The 27,315-nt window shown below is 43.8% G+C and overlaps 1 protein-coding gene across 46 annotated transcripts in view; it reads right to left on the bottom strand.

Annotated features, from left to right (window-relative positions):
* Positions 1–27,315, bottom strand: part of CELF2 (CUGBP Elav-like family member 2) — a 524,207-nt gene that overhangs the window by 314,959 nt on the left and 181,933 nt on the right. For 4 of the 46 annotated variants that reach the window (XM_083700385.1, XM_083700423.1, XM_083700386.1 and 1 more), the window contains exon 1: positions 10,368–10,715. The exons of 31 other annotated variants lie outside the window; for them this stretch is intronic. In XM_083700385.1, the coding sequence (XP_083556511.1) occupies positions 10,368–10,441 (74 nt within the window). In that variant the 5' untranslated portion in view covers positions 10,442–10,715. Of the gene's footprint in view, positions 1–10,367; positions 10,725–27,315 lie in introns of those variants that run through there. 11 more of the 46 variants (XM_083700433.1, XM_083700412.1, XM_083700389.1 and 8 more) reach the window with 8 other exon arrangements.

The following is a 27,315-nucleotide window of genomic DNA, read 5'->3' as shown; positions in this document are numbered from 1 at the left end:
AACCAAATTAGGCTGCTAAGAGTCTCATGTTATTATTTAAAAGCATTGTAAGCTGCTTAATATATATAGTTTAAAAGCCTCTAAGTATCTGTACGTAATTTGTAGTAACTCAGGTGTAGGTTTATATATGCCGCACCATCTCATTTGTGGCTTTTGGTGTGGAACAAGCAATTGACTCCATCCCTTGGGCCACTATTTTGCAGCTGGAGCCGCTGCTCTGTACCTGACTCTGGTTGGTGGACCTTGTGGTCTAATAACAAACAAAAATGTGGTTCTGGCAAGCTTGAAACCTGTGAGCATGTATTTCCAGGGGGAAGGCCGTATCTCAGTGGTATAAGATCTGCCTTGCATGTAAATGGTCCCAGTCATGGCTAGGGAAGAACCCTACTTGAAATTCTGGAGAGCTGCTGGCAGTCAGTGTAGACAGCACTGAGTTAGATGGGCCAGTGGTCTGACTTCTTGTGATTCTGTGTTCCTATGCCTGAATTGGAGACACAGAGACCCATCAGGGTATCCTGTCTGAAGATTCGATGGATGTACGTACACACACACACACAATAGATAAAATAATAATTAAATTATTTCTCTCTTATATTTCAATAAAAATACCCAAGGCAGTTACCAAGATACATTGCCACACACAACACACATACAAATTCATCCCTCCAGGTAGAGCTGGGATAGAAAGGGCAGATCCATCCAGCTGCTGCGTGGAAAACAGCCTAAAAGGGTGTATTAGTATTTTGGTATAACAATGAAACTTCTCAGTGGATGGACGAGCTTGAGCAAAAATTGATCCGCGGTCTCTTTGGATGCTGGCAACTAATGCATGCCAACTAAAGATAGACTGCTGCTATTAATGCAGCGTCAGGGCACGTGTTGAGCTCTCATCCTTTGAAATGCTGTCAGCGGGTTAAATGACGGAGCCTTTTTAATATCAATTAATTGACAAATGGCAGGCTTACCACTGACATCGTGAGTCATGCTCAACCGGCACAAGTGGAAAGCTCCCCAGGCAATTATGGTAAAATGGCAACTGCAAGGGTAATGTCTGATGCATAGATACACAGAATCCTTCTCATCTGTTAAGTTCGTAGAGAATCAGGTGTCAGCTAAGCACAAGGGCTGAAGAGTATGTAAAAGGACGGGGAGGAAACTAGGTTCGGTTCACATTATGTGAACAGGATTCGCACTTCCTGAAATAATTCAAATGCCGAAAAGCAGCTATCAGTTGAAATTCACGCATCTACGAATTTTGTAATGCAGCTCCCCACCTTCCCAAAAAATTGTATAGAAATGGGTGCATTGGGGAATGGGTGTGCAAAAATGCCAATATTAGTGAGGATAACATACAGAATGCATATTAGGGAAAACTGCTTGCAAAATTGTTTCAATTAGGCAAACTTACACACAAAGGTAGAAACGTACACTAAAACGATGATGCATTTTTTGTAAGATTTTTTTCTTTTTCCTTTTGCAAGCAAACTGATGCAGAAATGTAGAAAAATGAGAGACCTGAAACTGACAGATCCATCCATCTTTAATAATATGGCAGGGTTCCTAAGCGCTACTGTAACATGTTTTTGAAAACCTACCTCCAAGCAAACATAGTTGTGCTAATGATTATTATTAACCACCAAATCTTCATATAGACCCCCCCCTGTATTTCAAATACTTCACATACATTATCCAAGAATTGATTACAAAAAATTCTGGAATGCAGACACAACGCTTTAGCCATTGGCTGACTCTTCAACTGCAAGTTCAGTGAGCCATCGGTGTTTGTGCTGAAAAAATGGGACATTGTTTGAAACACCAGAGGTCTACTTCCTCTCACTAGCCAGCCATGAGATGTTTCAGCAGTAGTAGCCATCACCTGGCATTATCACTTTAAGAATTCACAGGTGGCCCAGCCTTGAGCATCACCCAGTCTAGGTACTTGTGGCCCATTCCAATGTATAAATGAAGCTCATGGATCAACAGACTTGCTCAGCGTTTTCAACAGAGGGAATGCTTCCATGAACCCGCAAAGCTTTCAGAGAACTGCCGATGGCAATTAAGAATATGCAAAACAAGATGAAACAATGCTCAGATACAGCAACAGGAGATCCCTTCATCTGTCCAAGACATGGCTTTCTGTTAGGTGGAGGTTGGAGGGGCAAGGAAAACAGCAGGCATGACCTATTGGCGGATAGGAACCTGATTTATACTGAATTTGCCTGTTGATCCAGCTAGTTTAGTGTTGTCCACACTGACTGACAGCTGGTCTCCAGGGTTTCAGCCAGGGAACATTCCCAGCCCTACCTGGAGATACTGATGATTGAAATGGAGACCTTCTGTACAAAAAGCAGAAGTTCTACCACTATGGTTCTTCCTAAGAAGCCTACTTGGTGAATACAAAGGCTGCCACTGCAGCTTGGTCCTGTAGCTAAGGCTGAACTCCCTTCCCTTGACATTTAGGAACATAGGAAGCTGTCTGATACTGAGTCAGACCACGATCCATCTGCCAGTCTTCTCTGGTTGGCAACGGCCCTCCAGGGTTTCAGACAGAGGACGTTCTCAGCCCCATTTGGAGCTGTCATGGATTGATCATGTGACATCCTGCACACAAAGATGATAACGCTACCACTGAGTTGCAACCTTTCCATGAGGTCACCAGCTCCAGATTCGTAGCAGGCTTGTTATCCAGCTAGTTATGAGCACGTAAGGATAGCAGGCAATCTCTCTGCAAATCGGGCTCACCTGGGCATTCGCTGGAATACGGTGTGTTTAAGGCTGAGCGCAAAACAAAAGTTGCTTCCCAATGACATTTTAAATGCCAGGCAATCATATTGCCTCTGTTATAATTTCAACGTTATTATCTGAAGGGGCTCAAGCTGTGAAGAAAACAGATATGCTGCCAAGGAGAAGCACATTTCTATGATATATGCTGGCATTGTGAGGAGGAATTGATTGTCAAAACGGCATCCTCCAGAGTGAGCTATGAGAGAAGGACAAAGGTCTAGGCTTAGCAGCAGTAAAACCAACCGGAGGACCACACTGAACACCCGTCAACACCATTCACAGGAGATACAGAATGGGTGGAGGGAGCCAAAGGCAATCAAAGCATTGGAGAACATTTTTAAAATCTTGAGTAGGAAAACAGGAAGCAGTCTTGGAGCTTGGGATCCATCTATCTCAGTATTGTCTTTTCAGGGCGCTTGAGTGATTTGATCTTTGCAAATCCCAGTACAAACTGCCTTGATTGGCACACACACACACACACACACACACACACACACACACACACCAGACTAACGGACAGATCAGAACTTAAGTTCCCCACCGGCCTTTGCACTTTGGGAATGCTCTGAGCTGAAATGCACATCTCAAAATATGTTTTTACAGGTGTGTTTTGAGAGAAAATGCATTTCGAACCTCATACTCTCAGGAGGGACGTTTAGAAACATGCATTTAAAAACAAATTTAAATGTGAAATTCCATCCTTTTTTATTTTAAGGGATTCAGATTAACGTGGAACTGGGTTGGAACAGACCTATGGGTAAATATAGACCAGGAATAGACGGATGTGCCTCTGCTACGATGACTCGCAGCAGTTCTCCAGGGTTTCAGAAAAAGGTGGTTCTTAGCACTATCTAGAAAGACCAGGGATTAAACTTTGTAGGTTTTTTGAATACAGTATGTGTGCACCTACTGAGCTGGGGTGTCATCCCAAGAGAAAGGGAGCATTTGACATCAGAAGTTAGATTTTTTTGCAGGAAATTATTTGGTCTCCCTTCACATGCGAAAATTGAGCTTGGGAGTGTGGGCAAAGCAATTAAAGGCTGATGATTCTAAATAGGAACAATTATTGCAGAATTACTTTAGAGCATCACTTTTATTGCTCCAATTAGTTTTTATTTTCCAAAGAGATTCTCTCGTGTTGGCATTCCTTTCCCCCCCAGTGAGTTGCCTCTCCTTTCTTCTTCCCCAAGAGCTAATTCTCTCCCTGCAAAATCTGGACTTCGCTCTTTCCCCAAAACCTCCTGCCACCAAACACACATAACCATGTCAGAAGAGATGGTTATGTTTTTTGCAACAATAAGTGATTCAATCCCAAAACAGCACCACAAGGAAAGGAATTAGTCGGGCTAAAAAAATCAAAGGAAGCAATCCCTCCCCAGCTTGGATCTAAGGCGCTTGTGTGATATGCATATTCTGTGGGGCATCAATGACTTCTCCCAATCTCTAGTGGGCCATTTCTTGATGGATGATAAACATTTTTTTACGTTCCATGAATTTTTAAATTGCCTGAATTCTCCCACTCTGCCATTCATACACAATTTCCGAGTTGCTGTTGTTATTATTTAAAGAACATGTGGGATTAATTACGAAACTTGATTGCCTTTGTAGAAAAATACTACAAAATACTAAGACAATTAAAATACACCGAAACCCATTTTGAAATGTTTAGGAGAATGTCTTTTCTCTCTCCAATGGAAGCAAAATAAATAAATCATATTAGTCACTGGGTTTTAGTTTGGGTGACAAGAAACAAATAAGCGAACAATGAAAATGTGTGAGATTAAAGGAAGATATATCACATCTGATAGAGAGAAACTGGTATGTTGAAAAAGCAGTGTGATATCACTATTATTAATAAACTTTAAAAAATACATCTCCTGCATGTTGAATAAGCACCATCTTCATTTTATCTCATACATTCACATTTGGAGTGGGGTGTTCTTTTCAATCGGATTAGAACCCCGCAATTGATTCAATTTGTTTTTGGTTTACACAATGCCAATAATAATAATAATAATAATAATAATAATAATAATAATAATAATAATTTAAAATCTAGGCATTGTACAAAGTAAAAATAAGATCATGGACTTTATACTATCTAACAATAGCTGTAAAGATGAGCAGGGAAGGCAAATATATTGGATCCCCCTGCCCGCAGCTTAATTTACCATGTGTATCACTGAAAATCCTTATTCAGTTTTGAAGCTTTTAATCTTCATTCAAGGTTCTTTTTATTATTCCTCCTTCCTTAGGCTTTTCATCAGTGGCTGCCAAAGGAATCGGAACAGAGCAACTTACAATGAACTATCAACGTGGAACAATTTAAAATGATACAGCCAGCCGGATCAATGCTAGAACTGTCTGCCAAAATACGAACATACGATAAGGAAATAGCATCAAACAACAGCTGATAACAAGGTACACAGTTTCTCACTGGCAATAGGTGCTGAGCACTCTCTCTCTCTCTCTCTCTCTCTCTCTCTCTCTCTTTTGGGGGGAGGTTTCCAGGTCTTTTTATAATGCATATTTTGTGATTTAGTATTTTTCAATGCAGTTGAGCATTTTCTCTTGTGAGGCAATCGAAAAAACATAGGTGCCTCCCTGGCTGAATTTCTACCAGACTCTGTGCCCCCCTCAGAAAGGGCACTACACAGACAATGAAACCCTGTATAGATTAAATTCTTTAGTACACTGAATATCTTAAAAGAAAAATACACCAGCTCTTCAAATATATCATCAACCACCACATAATTAACACATTGGCATACATGTGAGAAAATTTTTGACTCATCTCAGAGATGAGGGAGATAATTCAAAGACTAATTTTAATGGATAACTCATGGCACTTTTCTGTGGCACCCAATCAGTTGCACGTGATTATATTCTTGAGTCATTAAAACATAAAACTCAAATTTAGTTGGTGTCTGTGGCACTCAGATCTGGTCAGTGAGTAGGCAAAAAAAAGGAGCGCAATGGAATCTAAAGTGATAAGCAGAGTTGATAGACTGCCGCATCAAGATGTAAGAGCACAGTGTCCAAAATGAACAACCGTGCTCATATTAATATAATCAATAATCACACTAAGCCAAACCTGTAGGTGAACTCCAATGCAGATACAGGACTCTCTGGAACCCATAATGCACTGTTCATTTGAACAGGAACAACAGATCCATGCGTGCAAAGGAATGTTTATAGGGACTTCTGGCCTCCACGGAACTTAATGAGTAGCCCTTCTGCAAAATCACTAGGTGAGTGAAAGCCACCCAGCATGTTCTCCCTGTCGATTTCAGTGACGCGAGATGTCTTTATTAGTGTCTGCTACTGGGAAAAAACACAAGCATCCCAATTATTTTATTTTTTTGCAAAATACCATTAAGTTCTCTTGAATTACTTCATCTCTTGAGCAGTCCAAACATTTCCTTAGTATTGTAGTAAGGGTTAGCTTTCTACCTAGTGCTCAGGACTCAGATATTTCAATACAGAAAACGATGTTTTATGGTACACGAGGGATGCTGTACCATACATTTTGGGGTGGCTCTTATAAAGCATGCTCACTCTGATCCAGAGATTTGCTATCAAGAGGTCCAGAGAAAACACGATGTTCCCTGAAAGAATTAAGGTTTGCTCCACTTACAGGAGGAAGCTACTAAGACCTTTGTGATCAAGGATATTCTTCCTCCATTCCTCCAAAAGGCAGGAGGTCACATGGTCTTAGATTGGAGTGAGTAAGCACAGAGCGATTTGATGATGAAGCTTGGTTTGCTTACAATGGTATAACAATCCAAAGACAGCGATGGAGACCAAGCTGATAAGTGTGTGGTCATAGGAACCTCTATGCTATCAGAGGTAAGGACAGGCAATTTTATTAGCTGTGATATACTCCTGGCCCAGGAGAAGGAAATCAGCAGGTAGGGCAGCCACAACATTTGAGACACCCCTCAGCCAAAGTGCACCCAATGGAATATCTTAGCCTGGGAAAGGTAAACAGAATTCTCTGAGCTTTGTAGGTGCTCATGTGAAGTCAGAATGGTGAGTGTGTGTGTGTGCTGTTGCCTGTTGTGGTGCCCTGGCTAATACCTCTGGACTTAGCTTCTTGGTTCTTCTACACCATTGACAACTGTCACGGGGAGATAAGGCAATGCATCACATTTTATGCGACTGAAAAATAGAGCCAGACGAAGTCCGCAAAGGGCACAACAAGGAAATGAACCATCTACGCCACCTCTTAATATCAACTGGGATCACCAGCAGCTACCCTCCATGGGTATTGGTTAATGGCAATTTTTTTATTATGGAATTCCAGAAGGAACTACTACAGGACTTTCTTGCCCTACTCATCTTGCCCAGGCTGTGGCGGTATCTACATCAGTACAAGTGACTGAATACTTACACTTTCAGTGTCAGCTTAGCCTATTAAAGTAATACGCACCATGCATTCGGTATAGCACCCAATTCAAATGTTATTATCTTAAGAGTAATAAGAAACCAATCCACAAATGTGTGTGTGTGTGTGTGTGTGTGTGTGTTTTGGGAGGGAGGATAGCCACTGCTTTCTTGTTGATTATTGGAGTCGTAAATAAAGCTTAAAAGAGTTATAATATGTATTTCAAACTGGCAATGTTTAAAGATTACGCAGAGCCAAAATTATATGCAGTAGCTTTCATGAACATTGGAATATCTTGTGATAGTCATTCTTCCCTAGGCAAACAAAAGAACCTTCAAAAAAATAAAGAAAATGACATTTTCTAACAGTTTAGGAGAGACAAAAAACTGACAACCCTTTTCCATCTACATTAATTAATCCTTGCTAAAGACAGCACTGGTTGTTCTCACCTAGGATATAAAATTAAGGGTTGGGCAACAACCCACTGATCACGCTATTGGGCTTGTTCCCATTCATTTCAGTAGGGATTTGAAGGGAGAGAACTTCCTTGTGGATTGTGCCCTTTGCCGAAACCTTTGAGCCGCTCACCCAACAGGCAACGAGAGAAAGATTAAACGGGTTCCCAGGCTTGTGGCGTCGCTTCGGGCATCTGGGATGGGCGGCCTAAAAGGGCAACATGCTTGTATGACAAACGGCTCTTCATGGGCAATCAAGCTGTACAACCGTTCATTCATCAGCGCTGATGAATCCAAGGGCTTCCCAAAGAGAATTATACACAAACCGAACCAATCGCATCTTTGGCAGGGGGTGGGAGAGAGAGAGACTGTAATGATGCAATTGTTTTCCGCTCTCGAGAAAGTGCAAGGTCATATATCCTTATTTAAAGACTGGACACCCCCTACTAGTCTTCCTCCAGCCCCAGCTGAAGCCAGCAAACTATTCTTTAATAATTGTGCATACAGGACATGTGCAATCCCTGGAAAGCATCAATCTTTATAGCTGCTTGGACCATCCACTAAGTTACATTTCTGCATTGTGATGAGATCTCATAACACGATTGCTAAGGCAGACTGTATACAAGAGTTACTGCTGATACAGCTCGTGTTCTTTAATGGAGGGGAGGGGGAAACCCAGAGTGAATGCAAAGCTATTTATCAAAGCCTTTTAAAATATAATTCTGCATCATTTTCAAACAGAGGCATAGTACTTTTTTTAAAAAGGAGAATTATGGGCTTCCCCTCGCCCCACAACTCCAGAAGGCAAGATTCTGAAGGAACAACTTTACACGATTCTCATCCTTCAATGGGTGAGTTGAGGAAGTATTTCCATAAACTTAAGTGACAGCCAAAACACCACCAGATTCAGGTAATAGAACCCTGGTGTTCCAAGATGGTTATCAGCAATATCTTTTCTGACTGATTTGGAGGGGCAGCAGTAAGGATGTATAAAGCCGAGAGGAACACAAGCGGACATTTGTGCATTGACAGATCTTCTCAAAAACTATTTGAGAGTGTCAACTTGGCACTCTCCTGGGCGAAGGATGGGTAACATAACAGCAACAAAACAAAACAAGCAACTGTAGCACATACCATTGAGGCTCCTAGTCAAGTGAAATGGTCGATTTCGGAAACTCACCATTCCCAACAACAGACACCATGTTCTAAATTTAGGATTATCCGAAACTGGACTGTGGAAGGCATCAACGACGCATGTGTATTATGCACAATGCATATGACAGAGAGGCTCACCCATACTAAATATGACACCCCCACCTCGGCAACACATTAATCCTCAGCAGCTGAAACAGATGGCTATTTCATGAATAGTTCATCTCAAACGCTCCATCGGCTAAGAAATCTACAGCCCCAAGAGAAAAATTGCCGGGGAGGTGGGTGGGGCGGAATTAGGTGCAACAACTTTGAATGAATTCATAATATGGCCGGCACCAGACTATATGGGAAGAAAGTGGATTTCCATTCCTTTTTCTTTTTTTAAAAAAATGATAGTTTTGAAGACCATGTACAAAGTTTTATTCAAACTTCTACCTTGCGCACACTTTCCACTAAAGAAATGTACCACGTAGCCAGTGCTGCAATCTCATTTCCTCCCTTTTCATTATATAAATCCAGCATGGTCATATTCTTGTTTGCAAAGTTCGGCGTGATCCTATCATTCTTATTTCAGATGGGATTAATTTTGTTTTCCAGGAATGACATTACGTTAGGGTCCAGATTTACTCTGTTGAATTTTTGCCTTTCTTTCCTAGAGAACCCAAAATACACTTTCTTTTCCTTTCCTGATGTCAGGCAATGATAGAGCAACTGGAACTTTAAAGATCAAGTGGCAAGGCTGAAAATTAACCAAATCTGTTTCCCTTCATGAAAATCTAGCATGCACATTGTCCAATCAATCTCTCTAGCCTTTCCATCCCTGTATACAAGAATAATCTTCCTAATAATTAACACTAAATTTACCATGCATCCGCCAACACGGGCAAAATTGTCCGTTTTAATTTCCATCGTGATCTGTCACAAAAACTGACCACATTTTCCCACATATCCAAACAGTCTGCATCTGTGGCTAATTTATTTTTAAGTGCATTTTCTTTCCTAATCTGAGCAGGTTGCGCCTTACCCCCCCTGAACAAGTTGAGATTTCTAAGCAGGAGGCAAAATATCTGTATAGGAATTTCCACTGGATGTGAAGAGTGTGCCTTTCTTAAAAATAAAATAAAACAAAACCCTGCAAGGCTCGGCACTGCATTTCCCCACATTAAATAAACAGAATATAAATCATACTTATCGGGTCCCTGCTCTACAGCTACCATTAGCCGCCCCCCAGTTTCCCTGATAGAGAATGTTGCAGATCAAACACAACGGAGGGTGTGTGTGGGGGGGGTGAGTGCAAGAAACCACACACACAGAGAGACATACATTAGAGACCACAAAAGAATTTTCAAGTGACGAGAGAGAGAGGGAATAAATCCTTACTCTGCTACACAGACACTTCTAGCAGCAAGTCGGTAGCCTCAGAGAGAGAGAGAGAAAGAGAAAGGGAGGGAGAAATCCAGGGCTTTTGTTTATACCATCAAAACCCTCCAGGGGAAAAAAAGCTCACAAAATACAACCATCTAGAATCTCGGGAACTAGCTTGGTCTGAGGTTCGGATGCTGCCGGGCAGCTGAGTCGGTACTTACATTCTGTCGGAAACTAGCAAGCGGCTATCAACCATCATCTCCGGTAGAAAATCCAGCTTGAATGAAGAAGTCATCTTCTTCTTCTTCTTCTCCTTCTTCTTTTTCTTCTTCTTCTTCTTCTTCCTCTTCCCTTTCCTCCTATGCACACCGTTCTGGTCTGGCAAATAAGAATGTTCCTCTTGCTTGTCTGATTCAACAACTGCACTGGCCAAGAGACAGGCAAGGACAGGTGCGGGAGGCCTCCCGAAGGCAGCAGTCAGAGTCGGCAGTTGTCACATTCTCTCCCCCTCTTGTTTTCCTCCAATCCCCTCTGAAATCTACTGCTGAGGCAACTGTCTATAGAGCGCCAGGTGCTGAAAACGGGGGGCGGAGCCACTTCCCCACTGCAGCTAGAATTTAACCCCTGCAAACCCGGGAAGAGAGCCTCGGCAACGATGCACGCTCGAAATTGTGGACAGGCTCGATTTGTTTTAAAAGAGGTTTTCTTTTGGGGGGTGGGGTGGGGTGGGGGAGAGAAAAGACAGCCTCTCTCAAACGCATAAGGAATCAGTTTCTGGATTTCCAAACCGCTTTTGTTTAACTCACTCAGGATCCTGCTAAACTGCTTGTTGTGGTGACGATAAAAAGAGTTTTGGAAGGGTTTACAAAACAAGAACCGCCACAAAAAATATTCCCCTGTTGAACCCAAGGTCTGTTTATTTGGGCCTCATTTAACTTCTATTGGTTTCTCTGCACTCTGCAAAGCAGAAGCAAATTGCATTTAAAATAACCCTCATCTATGCAGGGCGAAGAAACAATCTGTTAACAAATTCATAAAATTAGCTTTGGGGGGCTGAATGGGCTAAAGTGTTTGGCTCCTTGCTTCTTTATCCAAGGAGATCGATAGACAAATAGACAGATAGATAGATTACAGAAAGATGGATAGATAATAAAAACGCAAACATGGAAAGGTGATTAATCGCCCGATGGCTCTGATATTCTCAGGAACTCTCATAAACCTTTTAGAATAAAGCCCTTTCTGATATCTGAGAATATTTATTTTACAACATCCATAATGAATCCAGATGGGGTTATGGGGAGAAGGGGAAGAAATCATCTTATGCGTGGGGGGAAACTTGCACTATGAAACCAAAGCAGTCAGGACTATGTGGAAAAGAGAGAGAAAGAGAAAATAAAGACCCTCTCATATTTTATGTATTTATGGCTCTGTGTCCAACGGGCTAAAATGCCGATTGAGGAACTGATACCAATCCCCTAGGAATTTGAAGTATGAAGTAGTCCTACACCAGTCACTATAACAAATGAGGCACTTTTACAATAAGGCAGTAAATGTTTCAAGGCAGATGTCACCCTCATTCACATGAGTTCAGCAGAACTAACTTTATGCAATAAAAAGCACACTTCTCATTTTCATCAAACAACTGTACATTGATTCAGGGACCTCAGTGCTCTGTTCAAAAGACTTGAAACTGATCATGAGGCTATGCAAAAACTTCAGAAGGAGCAATTTCTTACTGCTGGGAAATATCCAATTATGACATTCTGTTTGCACAACCGATCCACTTGTGCAAAAAGGACTTCTTTTCCTTCCCCTCCCCTCCGAAACCCATGTGCCCCCAAAATCTGCTCTGGGAGAGACTGAGGGAGAATGGGGAGCTGGAGGGGGTGAGAAAAAGAAGGGGCTCTTGGTGAGATGCTGGATCTCATCCACTATTTCCTTCCTTTTTATTAGTTCAACATATTGCAGCACAGATCTTTAACATTTAAAAATAATAATAGCGCTATCCAGAACCGTAGGAATTCAAGCTAAATCAAAACACAATATCGGCATCACTGCATTACTCTGCCCCAGCAAACATTATGTATTAGATTTCCCACAGAATATTCTCCAATTTCTATATTGGCATCTTAACATGGCTGAATAAAATTATCGGGGGGAGGGGAATGACTTGCCAAACGTTCTGGTTATTTCTATGCCGTTTGGCACCCGTTTGTTTTGATGTGACAGATCAGCATCAGGTGTGATATCATGGTGGATGCCTAAATAAAAAGTCACGAGGATCGCCGCAGCCAATCCAATTGAATAGCATTGAGGGCAAATGAGGCCGAGGACAGTGAGAGCAAAGGAGGAGGCGGAGCAGAAAGGAACACAGAAGAAGTGAGGGGAACAAAAGGGACCGAGCGGCTCTGAAAAATACAAGTGTCTGCATGAGTATTAGTTGCTGAAATGAAAGCAGATACAAAACTAGGTCAGTCGTTTTAGCAGAGCCCGTAAAATGTATCAGAATATATTTATATACCCATGTGCAAACACACACACACACACACACAAATTTTATTTTTCAAAATTTGTATGCCGCTTAACTGTAAATGAAACCTCTAAGCCAGGGGTAGGCAACCCAAGGTCCGCGGGCCACAAGTGGTCCACGAGGTCGTTTAACCGGCCCATGAGCCACCCCAGAACTGAGCCACCAACTTAGCAAGTCCCTGCGTGCTGCGCTAAACCAACGTGGTGCAGGGACTCGCTTCCACAGCACCGGAAAGCGCATCTGCGCATGCGCAGAAAATGAAAATTGTATCTGCGCAGATGCAGGAAATCGCGGGCGCTTACGCACCTGCGCAATCCAGCTCACAAAGGGATCTCTGCTGGAGTGAACCAGCCCAAGAGAGGTAAACCTTGCTGCCCCCTGCTCTAAGCGGTATAAAATATACATTAAAATTATTAATAAACTCAGCGTTAAAAACAAGTTTATGCAAAAGCAGAATGAGTAAGATTGACATCTAGAGTTCTATACAGTAAGAGGAAAGAAGATATTAAAAACACACATCTGCTTTACATGTCTGGATGGGCTGCCCAAGGAGATATGTTTTTGGTGGGTATTGAAAAAAATGCAGTGTAGGTGTCTGCCTAAAGTCAATGGGCAGGGAGTTCCACAGTTTAGGAGCTGGCATACCAAGAGATAAGTTCCTCACAAATACCAAATGGATGTTATGTGACACTTGTAATACATATGTAGGTATGTACACCATAGGTCAACTCAGAACCACAGTGGTACCTCGCAAGACAAATGCCTCGTAAGACGAAAAACTCGCAAGACGAATTTCCCTATGGGCTTGCTTCACAAGACGAAAACGTCTTGTGAGTTTGTTTCCTTTTTCTTAAAACCGTTAATACCAGGGTGCATCCGTGCTTCGCAAGACGAAAAATTTGCAAGATGAAAAAACTCGCAGAACGAATTAATTTCGTCTTGCGAGGTACCACTGTAATTAAATATATGTTGACCTCTTAGTGCAACTATACAGTCTTCAAAATATCAGCTTTAGCAATGGCTGAAGATGGAGCAACACAGATGTTGGAAGAGGCTTGTTCTCTGTTGCTCCAGAAGGCAGAGCTAGAAGCAATGGTTAGAAATGGCAAAGAAGCAGATTTTAGCTAAACACGGAGAGAAAATTCCTAACAGCAAGAGCTGTTGGGCAGAGAGAGGAACAGAGACTGCCTCCGGAGGTGGGTGGCCAGTCCTTCACTACAGGCTAGACAGCCATCTGCCAAGGATGCTCTAGTTGCAACAGTGAGGTCCCCCAATGAAACACTTGAACATTACTGATGGTACTGGCAGGCCACATAATGATTTTCCTGCCTGCTACAGTAGTTGTGCTGTGAACAATGCTGCGTGATATTCAATTGCATGTTTATTGCTTCTCTAATTTCTCACGTTCCATTTTATTGCATTACAACTTGCATTTTAAATGACAGAAGCAATAAAAAAATGCAGTTACAATCAACATGAATATTTAATACAGGCATGCCGCAGAGCCCCTGAAGGAAGCTCTCAGACCACTGGTGGTCCATGGTGGATCCCAGTTTGGGAAGCCTAGATCCAGCTCACTTCCCAAGATCCTTTCCAACTCCAGAATTCTTTGTTTGTTTCTATTCCTCTCTTTCGCCCTCTTCTAAATATGTGTAGTGCAGTGGGAACTAAGCAGTGATAAGATCCATGCTGCTCCTATCAAAAGTTAAAATGTGAGCTACTTCGCCCTGTTTTGTTTATCCACGTTGCACCAAAGAACCTGTGGCTCCACATAATATTGTAGGAACGAAAGACAGGTTGCTCCAACGAGCTTAGAATATGAATTTGGTCAGTGTGAAAAACAGCAATGTGGGCAGTGGGTAAGGGAAGGAACTGCCAAGGGTATCAGCAGTGGCTGTGGAAGCTGCTTGGGCACCTGGGGAGACGCGCCCAGGGGCGGGACGAACCCTCCATAGGGGTGGGGCGCACTGCAGGGCCTCTGGAGCCTGCCTGCCTCCTCCCACTCAGCTGCCCTATAGCTGGGGGGGAGGCAGTGGGCGGACCGTTTGGGCAGCGTGGAGCCTATGCGTGCTCAAACCACTGCCTCTCTACCAGGAGAGACACATGGCTTGGATGTGCTGCAGGCCTCACGGTAAGTGCCGCCCAGAATTTTGTCACCCCCCTAAGCAGTGATACCCGGGGTGACCCACCCCCACCCCACCCCCTTCCTCCGCCCCTGGGTAGCAGCGTTAGAGAATCTGCCTTGCATGCAGAAGGTCCCAGGTTCATGTTAGGATATAGTTCCGTTCCACCTTAAAAGGGTCAGGCATGACTGTTGTGTATCACATGCCTGTTTACTTCCAGCACAGTCTGCTGAGAACTTCCGTAGTATGTTGCTTTTGCTATACTGCTGTTTTGCTGGACACGAAGGGAAGCAGACATGTTTTCCTCTGTTCCTGAACTATGCTGAATAAAATGCAGTATACAGTGGTACCTCGGGTTAAGTACTTAATTCATTCCGGAGGTCCGTTCTTAACCTGAAACTGTTCTTAACCTGAAGCACCACATTAGCTAATGGGGCCTCCTGCTGCCGTCACGCCGCTGGAGCACGATTTCTGTTCTTATCCTGAAGCACTATTTCTGGGTTAGCTGAATCTGTAACCTGAAGCGTATGTAACCTGGAGCGTATGTAACCTGAGGTACCACTGTATACTGCTTGCACATTTCTCGGTCTGCCTCTTCTGCTGTGAGAAGATTTACACACTCTGCTGATAGAGCGTGCACGGGTCTCTAAACGTATCTGAGGCTCGTGTCGCTAATTGATGCTGTTCCAAGGGAGATGGTCTGCCGGCCGGTGGCTGGAGCCAGCTGGGAGCCTGCCTGATGCGCCCATCTCCCCAGCAGTATCCCAACAGTTCAGTCCCGGGCATCTCCACATAGAGCTGACAGGAACCCCTGTCTGGAACCTGGAAGTCAGTGTAGACAATGCTAAGCTAACAGACCAATGTTTTAACTCAGCTGCCTAAGCAAGCCTGCAACGTTCCAAGGGTTAGCCATTGCTGATATGGCAATGAAAAATAGTTGGCTGTGAAAAATATTCCTACAAGCTGATACACACAGTACATGTTGCCCACTTCATTTCACTATTGAGAGATAACTGCTACAGATCTCTCTCATAACTCACAGTCTTCCCACGGTAGTTAGGTGGAATCCAAATCTCTAGTGCAAAAGATGGAAACTATCCTTGTTAACAACTAGTACCTAAACATCACTCATCATGTGCTGGTTCCCAAATCTGAAGTGTCCTAGGGCCATATTTCTGATTTTTTCCCTACAGTCATATTTATGCATCATTTCCTGGGGAAAGGACCTTCTATACCCCAGCCTGAAATTGCTGTGGCGGTCACATGCTCGTAGCAATGCTCGTTTGCTTGCCTTATGAATTGAGAAACACAAAATGTTTATCAAAAAGATCCGTCAGATATACACACAATATACAACAGATTTCTATGCACATTCGTATGTGGGTTCTGACCAGTGGGAATAGGCGAGCCTGCCAATTTTTGTTTCCCTCCATTTCTCATTTTTCCTATCTTAAAGTTCAGTTAGCCACATCTCCACATCAGTTTCTGATTTTCAGTCCTCATGAACATCCAACAGCGCATTAGTAAAATATGCATTTTTATGAACATTGCGCCTGGTATACGTCTTTTGGTACACATTATTTGGCTGGAAAACTGAGAAATTCAGAGAAATGTGGCATTTGAAGGATGCCCGTGCTTCAGTTTGAACATTGTTTTAGAAAAGTCTAATTAAGTAATCATGTCATTAAATGCAAACACAATCAAATTTCCTTCCCAACCATAGCCCTACCTAAATATGAGGTCTTGTGCATCTTCCCCCTGCTACTCAATCAGCATGTTATGTTTTGTGGGGAAATCCCTACACATACAAAACTAGCAGACTATGAAGAAGTCTAAGCTCTTCTCCCCGAACACTAGGTTAATTTCATATATGCTACAGCTATTTATATGGAGGAACAGCCAATTGTGCATTGCCCCAGCTTATTCATTTCATGTTTCGCATTATTTTAGAGAAGGTGAGGAACCTGTGACTATCTAACACAGGCACAGGAAAACTCGGCCCTCCAGATGTTTTGGGACTACAACTCCCATCACCCCTAGCTAACAGGACCAGTGGTCAGGGATGATGGGAGTTGTAGTCCCAAAACATCTGGAGGGCCGAGTTTGCCTATGCCTGATCTAAAAGTTGTTGAAGTCCCACTCCCATCAGCTCCAGCCAGCATGACCAATGGTCAAGTGGTTGATGGGAGTTGTAGTCCAACAACATCAAAAGATTCTGTACCCATGATTTATCAAATCTGCAAGCAAGTCCTTTCCTTAGTCTTACATCCTTATGGCTAATATTCTTTCAACACAATCTCATGCATATTTTCTCGGAAGCAAGCACCACCTGGTTCAATGGGTCTTACTGCCCACTGAGTACTGTTGAGTGTGGTTAGGACTGCTGTCCTAGGCCTATGCAGACTTAAAGGGGAGTAAACCTCACTGAATCCAGTGGCTAATTTAGCACCACTCTATTTTGCCTTGGGCAGACCACAGCTGGAAGTACTGTGTCCGGTTCTGGGCACCACATTTTTAGAAGGGAAATTGATAATCTGAAACATGTGCAGAGGAGGGCGATCAATATGATCAAGGGTCTGGAAATGAAGAATTATGAGGAACGGGACGGAGTTGGGTATGTTTAGCCTTAGATAAGAGACTAAGAGGAGATATGATAGCCATCTTAAAACATCTAAGGGGCTTTCACATGAAAGATGGCGCACACTTGTTTTAGGACCCAAACCAATGACTTCAAGTGACAAGAAAGGAGATTCTGACAACACATCAGGAAGAACTTTTTGGCAGCAAGAAATGTTCGACAGTGGAATGGACTCCAACAAGAGGTTGGAGGCATATAAGCAGAGACTGGAAGGCCATCTGCCAAGGATGCTTTAGTTGAGATTCCTGCATTTTCAGTGGCTTGGACTAGATGACCCTCAGGGTCCCTTCCAACTCTACAATTCTACTCTTCCAGGTAAACATACATAGGGCTCTGTTGTTAGAATAACATCTTCTTCTTACAGCAATAAGTATGAAGAATCCTAATTCATACACAGTGCCTCTTTCAAATGAAACATTCTTGGTGTGCTCACCCAAAACGTACAGTTCTCTTTCTCTTTGCAAATAGACCTTTTGTTATTAAAAAACCAAACAATCAAGCTATCTTTCTGCATATTTTCAGCATGCTGTGGTATATCTATTTCCCAAAAAGTGTTAAATTAACCCAGCATATGCAGTATGGGCATAAAATGAAGTTTAAACCTAGTGAAGAAAAATCCAGCATATGCTACAAAGGGTCACTCGATTTTGTACCAGAACAAGGCAGATACTATCCTTCCAAGGGAAAAAGCCATGCCTAGAGGAGATGCCGCAATACAGCTGCATTAAACCCAGTGTATGCCCTCCAACATTTGTCAGATGTGATTAGGTCTACTTTTGTTCTATTTTATGTGAATAGAGTAGCAGTTCCTTTTAGTCAGAGGGGGAGAGGAGATTGCAGAATGAGCTGTTCCCTCGAGAATCTCGTTACTGGATTTCTATTTGCTTAGAATCTCCTTCCCTTTCGCTTACTGCAAAACTCCTGCAAAAGCAGCTTAGAAATCAAATAAAGAATGTATTACACCCACAGCACATGCAATCATGAAGATCAATCAGCAGAAATTGCATAAAACAGCAGTAACTTCATTTTAAAAAATGGCAAAAATACTGCTGAGCTGAAACCATGGAAAGCAACTGCCCATGTCTGTAGGAGCAAGCTCATGGGTTGGCAAACTAAAGTCCAGGGGCCGGATCTGGCCCAATCGCCTTCTAAATCTGGCCTGCGGACAGTCCGGGAATCAATGTGTTTTTACATGAGTAGAATGTGTGCTTTTATATAAATGCATCTCAGGGTTATTTGTGGGGCATAGGAATTTGTTCACCACTCCCCAAAAAAATATAGTCCGCCCCCCACAAGGTCTGAGGGATAGTGGACCGGACCCCTGCTGAAAAAGTTTGCTGACCCCTGAGCTAGATGGACTACTGGCTTGTTTCCTATGTCTGTAGAGCAAGTAGAAGGCATGTTTTGTACACACAAGATCCCAAGCTCAATCCGTTCCAACTCCAGATTCCTGTCTGAAAATCGGGAGAACCTCTGGCAGTCAGTGCTGACCAGCTACACCTGTTGAAATGCCATCTTCTTCACAACTATGGAAGGTGCTGTCCTGTCCTCCTTTTGCATCTTGCCACCCTGTTTGAGATTTTACTTTCTTGGGCTCCATTATCACTGCAGATGGTGACAGCAGCCACGAAATTAAAAGACGCCTGCTTCTTGGGAGAAAAGCAATGACAAACCTAGACAGCATCTGAAAAAGCAGAGACATCACCTTGCCAACAAAGGTCCGTATACTTAAAGCTATGGTTTTCCCAGTAGTGATGTATGGAAGTGAGAGCTGGACCATAAAGAAGGCTGATTGCTGAAGAATGGATGCTTTTGAATTATGGTGCTGGAGGAGACTCTTGAGAGTCCCATGGACTGCAAGAAGATCAAACCTATCCATTCTTAAGGAAATCAGCCCTGAGTGCTCACTGGAAGGACAGATCCTGAAGCTGAGGCTCCAATACTTTGGCCACCTCATGAGAAGAGAAAGATGGAGGGCACAAGGAGAAGGGGACGACAGAGGACGAGATGGTTGGACAGTGTTCTTGAAGCTACCAGCATGAGTCTGACCAAACTGCGGGAGGCAGTGGAAGACAGGAGTGCCTGGCGTGCTCTGGTCCATGGGGTCATGAAGAGTCGGACATGACTAAACGGCTAAACAACAACAACAACCCTGTTTGACCCTCCAACTGCACCCTGTTGCCACCCCACACCCTCAGTACAGATATTACAGCAAACCAAGTGGCACATATTAGATATACAGCAGCAGCTGGTATGGTCAGTGTAACTATATCTTGTAATCCGGAGAAGTGGGAAACTAGACCCAAACACCAAAGAGGCTTCTGATTCTCAAATTATGTGGCAAGCCGCTTTTGAAACCAAGCTGAGTTTCAGAAGCTGCTTTCTTTACGACACACAAGTCTGCTGCTTAGAGACAAAGGGAGGAATTCAAGACAGAACACTTCTGAATGCCATTGTGCCTGATTTAAACATTTCAGCAAAGCTATTTCCCCCTAGTGTAATGCATTTTTGTATCTTATTTTCATACAAAATATACATACTTTATTCCAGTATGCACTGTTGTACACACTCCTTGGGACGGAGAACTGCATTGCAAAATTTGGGGAAATGCACAGTACAATGGATTGCTATGTTTTGGTCCATGGATGCTTTCAAGAAGTGCAGATTAGGTCCAATCGTGGCCGAGTCTGGGGTTGCGGCGCTCATCTCGCTTTATTGGCCGAGGGAGCCGGCGTTTGTCCACAGACAGCTTCCGGGTCATGTGGCCAGCATGACAAAGCCACTTCTGGCGAACCAGAGCAGCACACGGAAATGCCGTTTACCTTCCTGCCGGAGCAGTACCTATTTATCTACTTGCACTTTGATGTGCTTTCGAACTGCTAGGTTGGCAGAAGCAGGGACCAAGCAACGGGAGCTCACCCCATCACGGGGATTCGAACCGCCAACCTTCTGATCAGCAAGTCTTAGGCTCTGTGGTTTAACCCACAGCGCCACCCGCATCCTTTGGCATATTAGGTAGGTTCACCTTTAAATCTCCTTCCCCATCCCAAGGTTTAGCAAGCCGTTATCCCAGCTTCATTGACACTTCTTGGTTTGTTTCTTCCACCTGTGCCCGAGGAGGAGCAACTGAACCCATGTTCTGCTTGTGCACAATAAACCATGGTTGGCGAGCAACTCAAAAAGCACAAGAGCATCTCCTAGCTGGATCAGAATGAAGGTGCATCTTGTCTAGCAGCCTCCTGTTCAATAGGACTCGCAATACAGCCTTGAAGTTACCAGCGCACGAACTGCGAAGCCTGCCTGCCACTGTCCAGGACCAGATGTAGCTGAGGTGAACCAGACAATGCTAGCAGAAGGCAATCCAAGCCACAGAAGACACTTAAACCTTTAGTAATCAATAGGTGTCCAGGAGCACTCCCAAGCCTACCGTGGTTTATTGTGCAAGGAAAGCACAAGCTGCCTGCTGCCTGATCCTGGTGTGTTTATTTTAATGACATGAGAAAATATGTGGGTGGGTGGGGGGAAACCCTAGTAAGTAGGCATAGTTTGAGGGCACATAAGGGTGGTCATGGAAGATTCCAGAAAAACCCTTTAACACTAATCTCTTGGCATTTGGTTTCTTTATCTCAGCGCACCCACCGAAGTATCTTGGAACAAATTTTGCAGGAGCGCGAGGGGAAGGGAATGTAGCAGGAGGGGGAGGGAAAAGTCATTACAACTTTCTCCAGATGGACGCCGCCACCTGATTTGTGATCAGAGGCCTCCACGGTGGTTAATCCAGCCTAGAGTAGAGGAGGATTAACATTCAATTTTCCCCCCTCAAAAAAATATTTTAAAAAAATCTTGTGACTGCAGAAAGGGCAGCTTTTAGCACTCAGCAGCTGAAGGAGACAAGAGCGCAATGGAGACGAAGGAATGAAGACATTTGTTTAAATAAGAAGCCTGCATTGTGTCGTTTTAACCCTCTACAATCTTTCCATTCAGTTCCATGTTTTTCTTCCTTCCTTTCTGTTTCTCTCTCTCTCTCTCTCTTTCCCCAGGAAATGGGGCGGGGGAAGGGAAAAATGATTCTGAGGCGCTTTGGTCCATTTTCCTCCCAAGGAAATAGGTCAGAAGCCTAGCTGCCTGGCCTTGTTTTCCAGAGGCCATTTCCGGGCCCAACAAAGGCCTTCTCAACTAGGGTAGGAATGAGCACGTGAACATGGCTAAAGGGGAAAACCTCCCTCCCTCCACAAACACGTAGCTGGAGAATTCCGTTGCAAATCAGCCGACGACGATTGGTGCCTTGCTTCTTCCCCACATGATGCAGATGCTGGAAAGACGCTTTGCATTGTTTTGTTTCAAATGTACGGCATCTTGAAATATTTATTTTCTCTTTAATTACATCTGAAAATTACCGGGAGAAGCTGTAAGGGAAGCCCTCTTACTGGCTTAAGCCTTCTGAGCAGTTTGTTAAATTCTAGCCTCAAATCCCTTGAGGGAATAGTGGATTCAAAGGAGCTTTTAATCATACTACAAGGAGGGTGAAGTAGTATGTAAGTAGGTCATAGTGAAAGCATTACAAGTGCACAGGTTATTGCTTTTAAAAACACACACACAATTAACAGTGTGGTACACTCCTCAGAACACGCCTGATTGCGCCATTGCAGAAGAGGGAGAGGCCGACCTGGGAAAATACGGCAGGGCTCAGTTTGAAAGCAAAAGGAGAATGGCATTGATCAGAAGAGCATGAAGATCCATTTATGGTGATGTTGCTCAGGCCTCTTGCAGCATCTGAAAGACCACCATCGCTCACACGAACCAGCCTACAAGGTGGGATCTTCCTCAGAGGCCCCTCCCAGGAATTTTCTTGTCTCTGGAAATGTCAACCACAGAGAAGACCCTTTTCTATGTGTTTATCAGAGCTTCAAAAGTTAGTTTTAAAAACGAACCAGTTCAAAATACGGGCTCAGAGTGTCTAAAAGATGAAATAATTCCAGTTCATGTCTGTCGTTTCCCCCCCCCCCAGAAGAAACTAATTCACTTCATGTTCTGTACATCCAAGTGTTCCCTGGCAACTCCACCTGCCCCCCCCCCCAGCATTCAGAATGTTACAAGCTGCTATCACCCAAAGGTCTCCAAGTGACTTATAACAAAGAAAAATATACAACATATAATAGCATAGGGGAGAAGGGGGGGGGGAGGTTGCCTCTTGAGACAAATGGATGTCAACAATGCTAATCTGCATAACAAAATCAAGTGCGTCAGTATTTTCATTCTCTTCCGTTGCTGGATGTGTGCGATTGTTACATCACATGTCTGTGTTTACATTCCATGCTCGGCAAGTGTGGGAAACGGAAGCCAGTCCTATCTCTCCTGTTGTGTTGTACTTTTGTACTTCTCTCTCTCTCTCTCTTGGAGAAGATGTGAGAGGACACCATGATTGCGTTGAGCGCCAGTGTGGTGTAGTGGTTAAGAGCCAGTGTGGTGTAGTGGTTAAGAGCGGTAGACTCGTAATCTGGTGAACCGGGTTCGCTTCCCCGCTCCTCCACATGCAGCTGCTGGGTGACCTTGGGCCAGTCACACTTCTCTGGAGTCTCTCAGCCTCACTCACCTCACAGAGTGTTTGTTGTGGGGGAGGAAGGGAAAGGAGATTGAGACACCTTAGGGTAGTTGTCAGGGGTTCAGAAGGAGAGACACAGGAGTGGGAGCAAATGGAGAGTGAGGAGGAGGAGTACGAGGGGGGCGCAGGCAGTGACAGTGGCCAGAGTTATTCCACAAGCCTCTCTAGCGAATCGGAGGACTCACAGAAGGGAGCGCCGGTGGCCAGAGCGAGGGGGGCTCCAGGGGGGAAGCCCCAGGAGGAAGGGGCTAGCGGGGAGTCCCTGAGCAGCAGTTGGAAATCAGGACCAGCTTCTCCACCAGAGTGCAGTGGGGAGGGGGAGTCCCAGGAGTCGGGACCAGTGTCCTCACCACCAGAGGGAGGAGAGGAGTCAGGTTTGGCAACGCCCACATCAGGAAGCGGGGAAACGGTCAGAAGGAAAGTCACCGGCTGGGCGCGCGCGCCAAGTTCAAATGTACAGGAGCACAGCACAGCGGGGAGCCCGGGAAGGGAGCCAGGTCCTAAAGCCCGCCGGAGGGAGGGGCAAGACTCAGGAGGTTCAGCGTCAGAGGAGTCCAGGAAGGAGGAAACCCCAGAGGGCAGAAGGACCCAGCGAAGGAAAGAACAGCGTAAGAGGTGGAGCCGGGCTAGAATCTTAAACTGGTGTGGGTGGAGCAGTGAGTCAGAGGGGACTTAGCCGGTCTAGCGTCAAGACGTGGGTCTGCGCGCCCAGAGCTTGGAAATGGAAACTAAACTTTAATAAAGACTTTTGTATATAACATCCACCGGGCGTTGGTCCTCTGTGAGCTGGGACCTAGCGGCAGTCCTGACAGTAGTGATAAAGTGGGATATCAAATCCAAACTCCTCCTCCTCCTCCTCCTCCTCCTCCTCCTCCTCCTCCTCCTCCTCCTCTTCTTCTTCTTCTTCTTCTTCTTCTTCTTCTTCCTGTATATATTGCTTAATAAATTACTTAAATGCCACACCTCATAGCCTCACCTTCCAGCTTTACTCTGCTGTTTTGAGTGTGCACATATTTTTGGATATGTGTTGCTGCTGTGCAATGGGATTGAAGAGTTATGACCGTCCTGTGCTGTGTTCCAGAGGAAGACGCCTGGAGAGATTTGTCTCGATCTGGGGGCTGTGTGGTGCCGCCGGCACTTCCGACAGTGCCCTGTTTCTAAAACCTGTGGTTTAAAGTGCATAATCAGACATTCCTTAATTTAAACCTCGGACAGTTCATTGTCTAGAATGAACTGGGGGGGGGGGAGGCATCTTGACTAAGCAGTCTATTTATCTTCTCTTTTTGGATCAATCAATTATTTTGATTGGGTTGGCAAACATGTGCTTGCTGTGCCCCATCTGTATCTAAAAGCCTCTCCTGTTTCCAGATAAGCATAAATTGTGGGGGTGGGGTTGGGGGTGGGAGTTATATTACCAGACAGCTCTCTGCTGCAGTTAGTTCTATGGGTAGGTGCAGGTCAAGTTAGGCCGAACTACAGTTCTCAATGGGCAATAAGATAGTGTGCAAAACGCTATCAGGACATGTGCAACTGGGAAGGAACTCTCTGAATGACATGGTTTGGGGCTAGTTGACCTTTTGGGTCCCTTCCTGCAGTATAATTCTACAATTCTCAGAGAGCAGATACCCCCTTTTCCTGAATGCACACTAAGAAAGCTCCAATATACTAAGCCAATTCTGAATTGAGTCAAGTGCAGTTCAACAATCACTAAAGCCAATAAACCCTGAGCTGTCCACAGGGCAATTGTATATTCACCTGCCTTGCCTAACGCTCCCTATCCTGCTTACAGACAGGCGTGGTAATACAGTTTAAGAACCCCCTGGCCTAGACAACCTGTTTCAGATGCTGATTGAAATTGCATATATACAAGAGGGTTTTATTTTATTTCCCCCCAGTTCTAGAGCTGGCTGTTATCTTAATTAATGATTGGCAGAAGTAAATGTTGCTCAAAATTAACACAGTGAAAAGGTGACTTGAATTAAAATTTGCTGTGGCATTCTGCTTCGCAGGGGGAGGAAAAGTTACAGCAACTCGGTTGCTATAGCTTTAACCCTTCTCGCTTTTTGCTTTTGCGCAGATGAAAAGATCATTTCATCGCAGTGTTCTGCAGCTTGCTGAGTAATAGCTCAGCCTTTCCCAAAACAATTAGGCAAGATTCTGAGGCAAAATGCAAGCTTCTTTAACAGCTGACTTCACACAATAAATATAATTTCTGGAGGTACTTGGCTATTCAACCAGACATTGGGCTTATCCAACCTTGCTCTTGTCCCACTGCTTTCCCTTGGGGGAAACCACTCTTCAGTGCTCAATCGTAGCAAACAGCAAACAATACTTGAACTGAAACACAGCTCATTTTTGAAAGTTCCACTTCTCTGAATTTTGCAATGCAGTTCTCCAGCTAAGTAATGTGTGCAGAAATTGCACATAGTAGGGTGATGTGTGCATAAAAATGCATTTATTAGTGGAAATAACATGTAAACAAGCATATTAGAAGTAACGGGCAGTAAAAATCTGATGAATTTTCATGAGTACTTTTTTTAAAAAAAAGTCACAAACTGATTTGGGGAACTGAATTTAAGATTGGAAAAAATGAGAAATTGAGACAAACGAAAATTTAAAGATTTGCCCACCTGAAACTGAAGCCAATATGATATATAATTCACTGTTTGTTGACAATCAAACTACACAGGTAGCTGCAGAGCTCCACAGTACCCATGACAGATGCCTCCTCAGCTCCTGTCCCCAAAGGCTTCTTCTCTACCTGAAATACAATTATTTATCATCTGGACCCAAGAGAAGAACACCTCTGAGAAGCTCCATAAGGGCTTCCAACAACTTCCATCCCACCATTGACTTGAGCTTCAATCAGTCTATGCAGTAGGTTTACTGTTAGGACACAACAATGGAAATGCAGTATATAAGCATCGCCTGATACTAGAGATGCAATGGCAGGTGCACATGCCTAAATGCATTCGCAGAGTACACTGCAAAAAACTTAGTCTACGGTCTTTTCCCCAACCTCTTTTGGTCTATTTCCATGGACTGAGGGATTCAGTTTTGTTCCAGTACCTTGGACAGGGATGCAACCTGAACTATTTACATCAAGTATTCATAGAAAACCATAGAATTGTAGAATTGGAAGGATCACCTAGTCCAACTTCCTGCAATGCAGGAATATGCATCCTCGTACAGGGATCGGACTGCAACCTTGGCATTATCAGCACCACACTCTAACCAACTGATCTATCCAGGCAGCTATTCTTAAAACCAAGGAAATGAAAAATTCTGTCCAGATGGACCAATGTGAGACTCACCAATGATCTGCCGTCCATCTTAGAGAATGACACTTATTGGGTACAGGCTTTGGGTGTTTGGTGCATTATTGCTTGCAGACAGCTTGGTAATCTACAAAGGCTTCTCAACATCAGCAGTGGACCTCCTAACAAGCCGAAGAAGACCAGACCCTACAGCAAACCCTGATTCCAGCTCTGGTCCCACATCTAGTCAGGCAACACAACTGCAGGACTTAATAGCACTAGACATACCATCAAGGTCTCATTCGTTTCTTCATCCTGCAATGTGATATCTGCAATCACCAGCCATTAGTGCTCTCTTGCTGCTTACGTAAGATAGCAGGTCAGTGACTAATTATAGGAGGGTAGATTTCAGTTGAACATTAGGAGAAGCATCTTAATGGTGAGAACAGTTTGATGATTAGGGTGACCACTTGCTCGTTGTTAAAAGGGCAGAAAAAGGAAATGCATCACTACAAAAGCTAACAGAAGAAGGCACAAGATTTACATATGTTGATTTTCTGCATATAGCTGCAAATTTAGAAATAATTACTGCAACTGAAATAGCAAGTAGTGGAGAAGTTCAGGTTACCTGGACGACAGTTACTAGTGAACATTGTGGTGGGGCTCTATGGCTCACCTGACCTCTGGTTGGTTTCCCTGCTTCAGCTTACTGAGAAGTAGAGAGTTACAGATAGGTAACCGTAGGTAGCCATGTTGGTCTGCTGTAGTCGAAACAAAATAAAAAAATTCCTTCCAGTAGCACCTAAGAGACCAACTAAGTTTGCTATTGGTGTGAGCTTTCATGTGCATGCATTCTTCGTGTATCTGAAGAAGTGTGCATGCACACAAAAGTTCATACCAATGACAAACTTAGTTGGTCTCTAAGCTGCTACAGGAAGGATATTTTTAATTTTGTTTTCACTACGGCAGACCAACATGGCTACCTACCTGTAACTAGTGTTATAAACCAGAGTTGGATC

The sequence above is a fragment of the Podarcis gaigeae genome, assembly GCF_964106915.1.
Source record: "Podarcis gaigeae genome assembly, chromosome: 10".
NCBI lineage: Eukaryota > Metazoa > Chordata > Lepidosauria > Squamata > Lacertidae > Podarcis > Podarcis gaigeae.
Note: the sequence above shows the minus strand (reverse complement) of the source record. Positions and strands in the feature narration are given on the sequence as shown.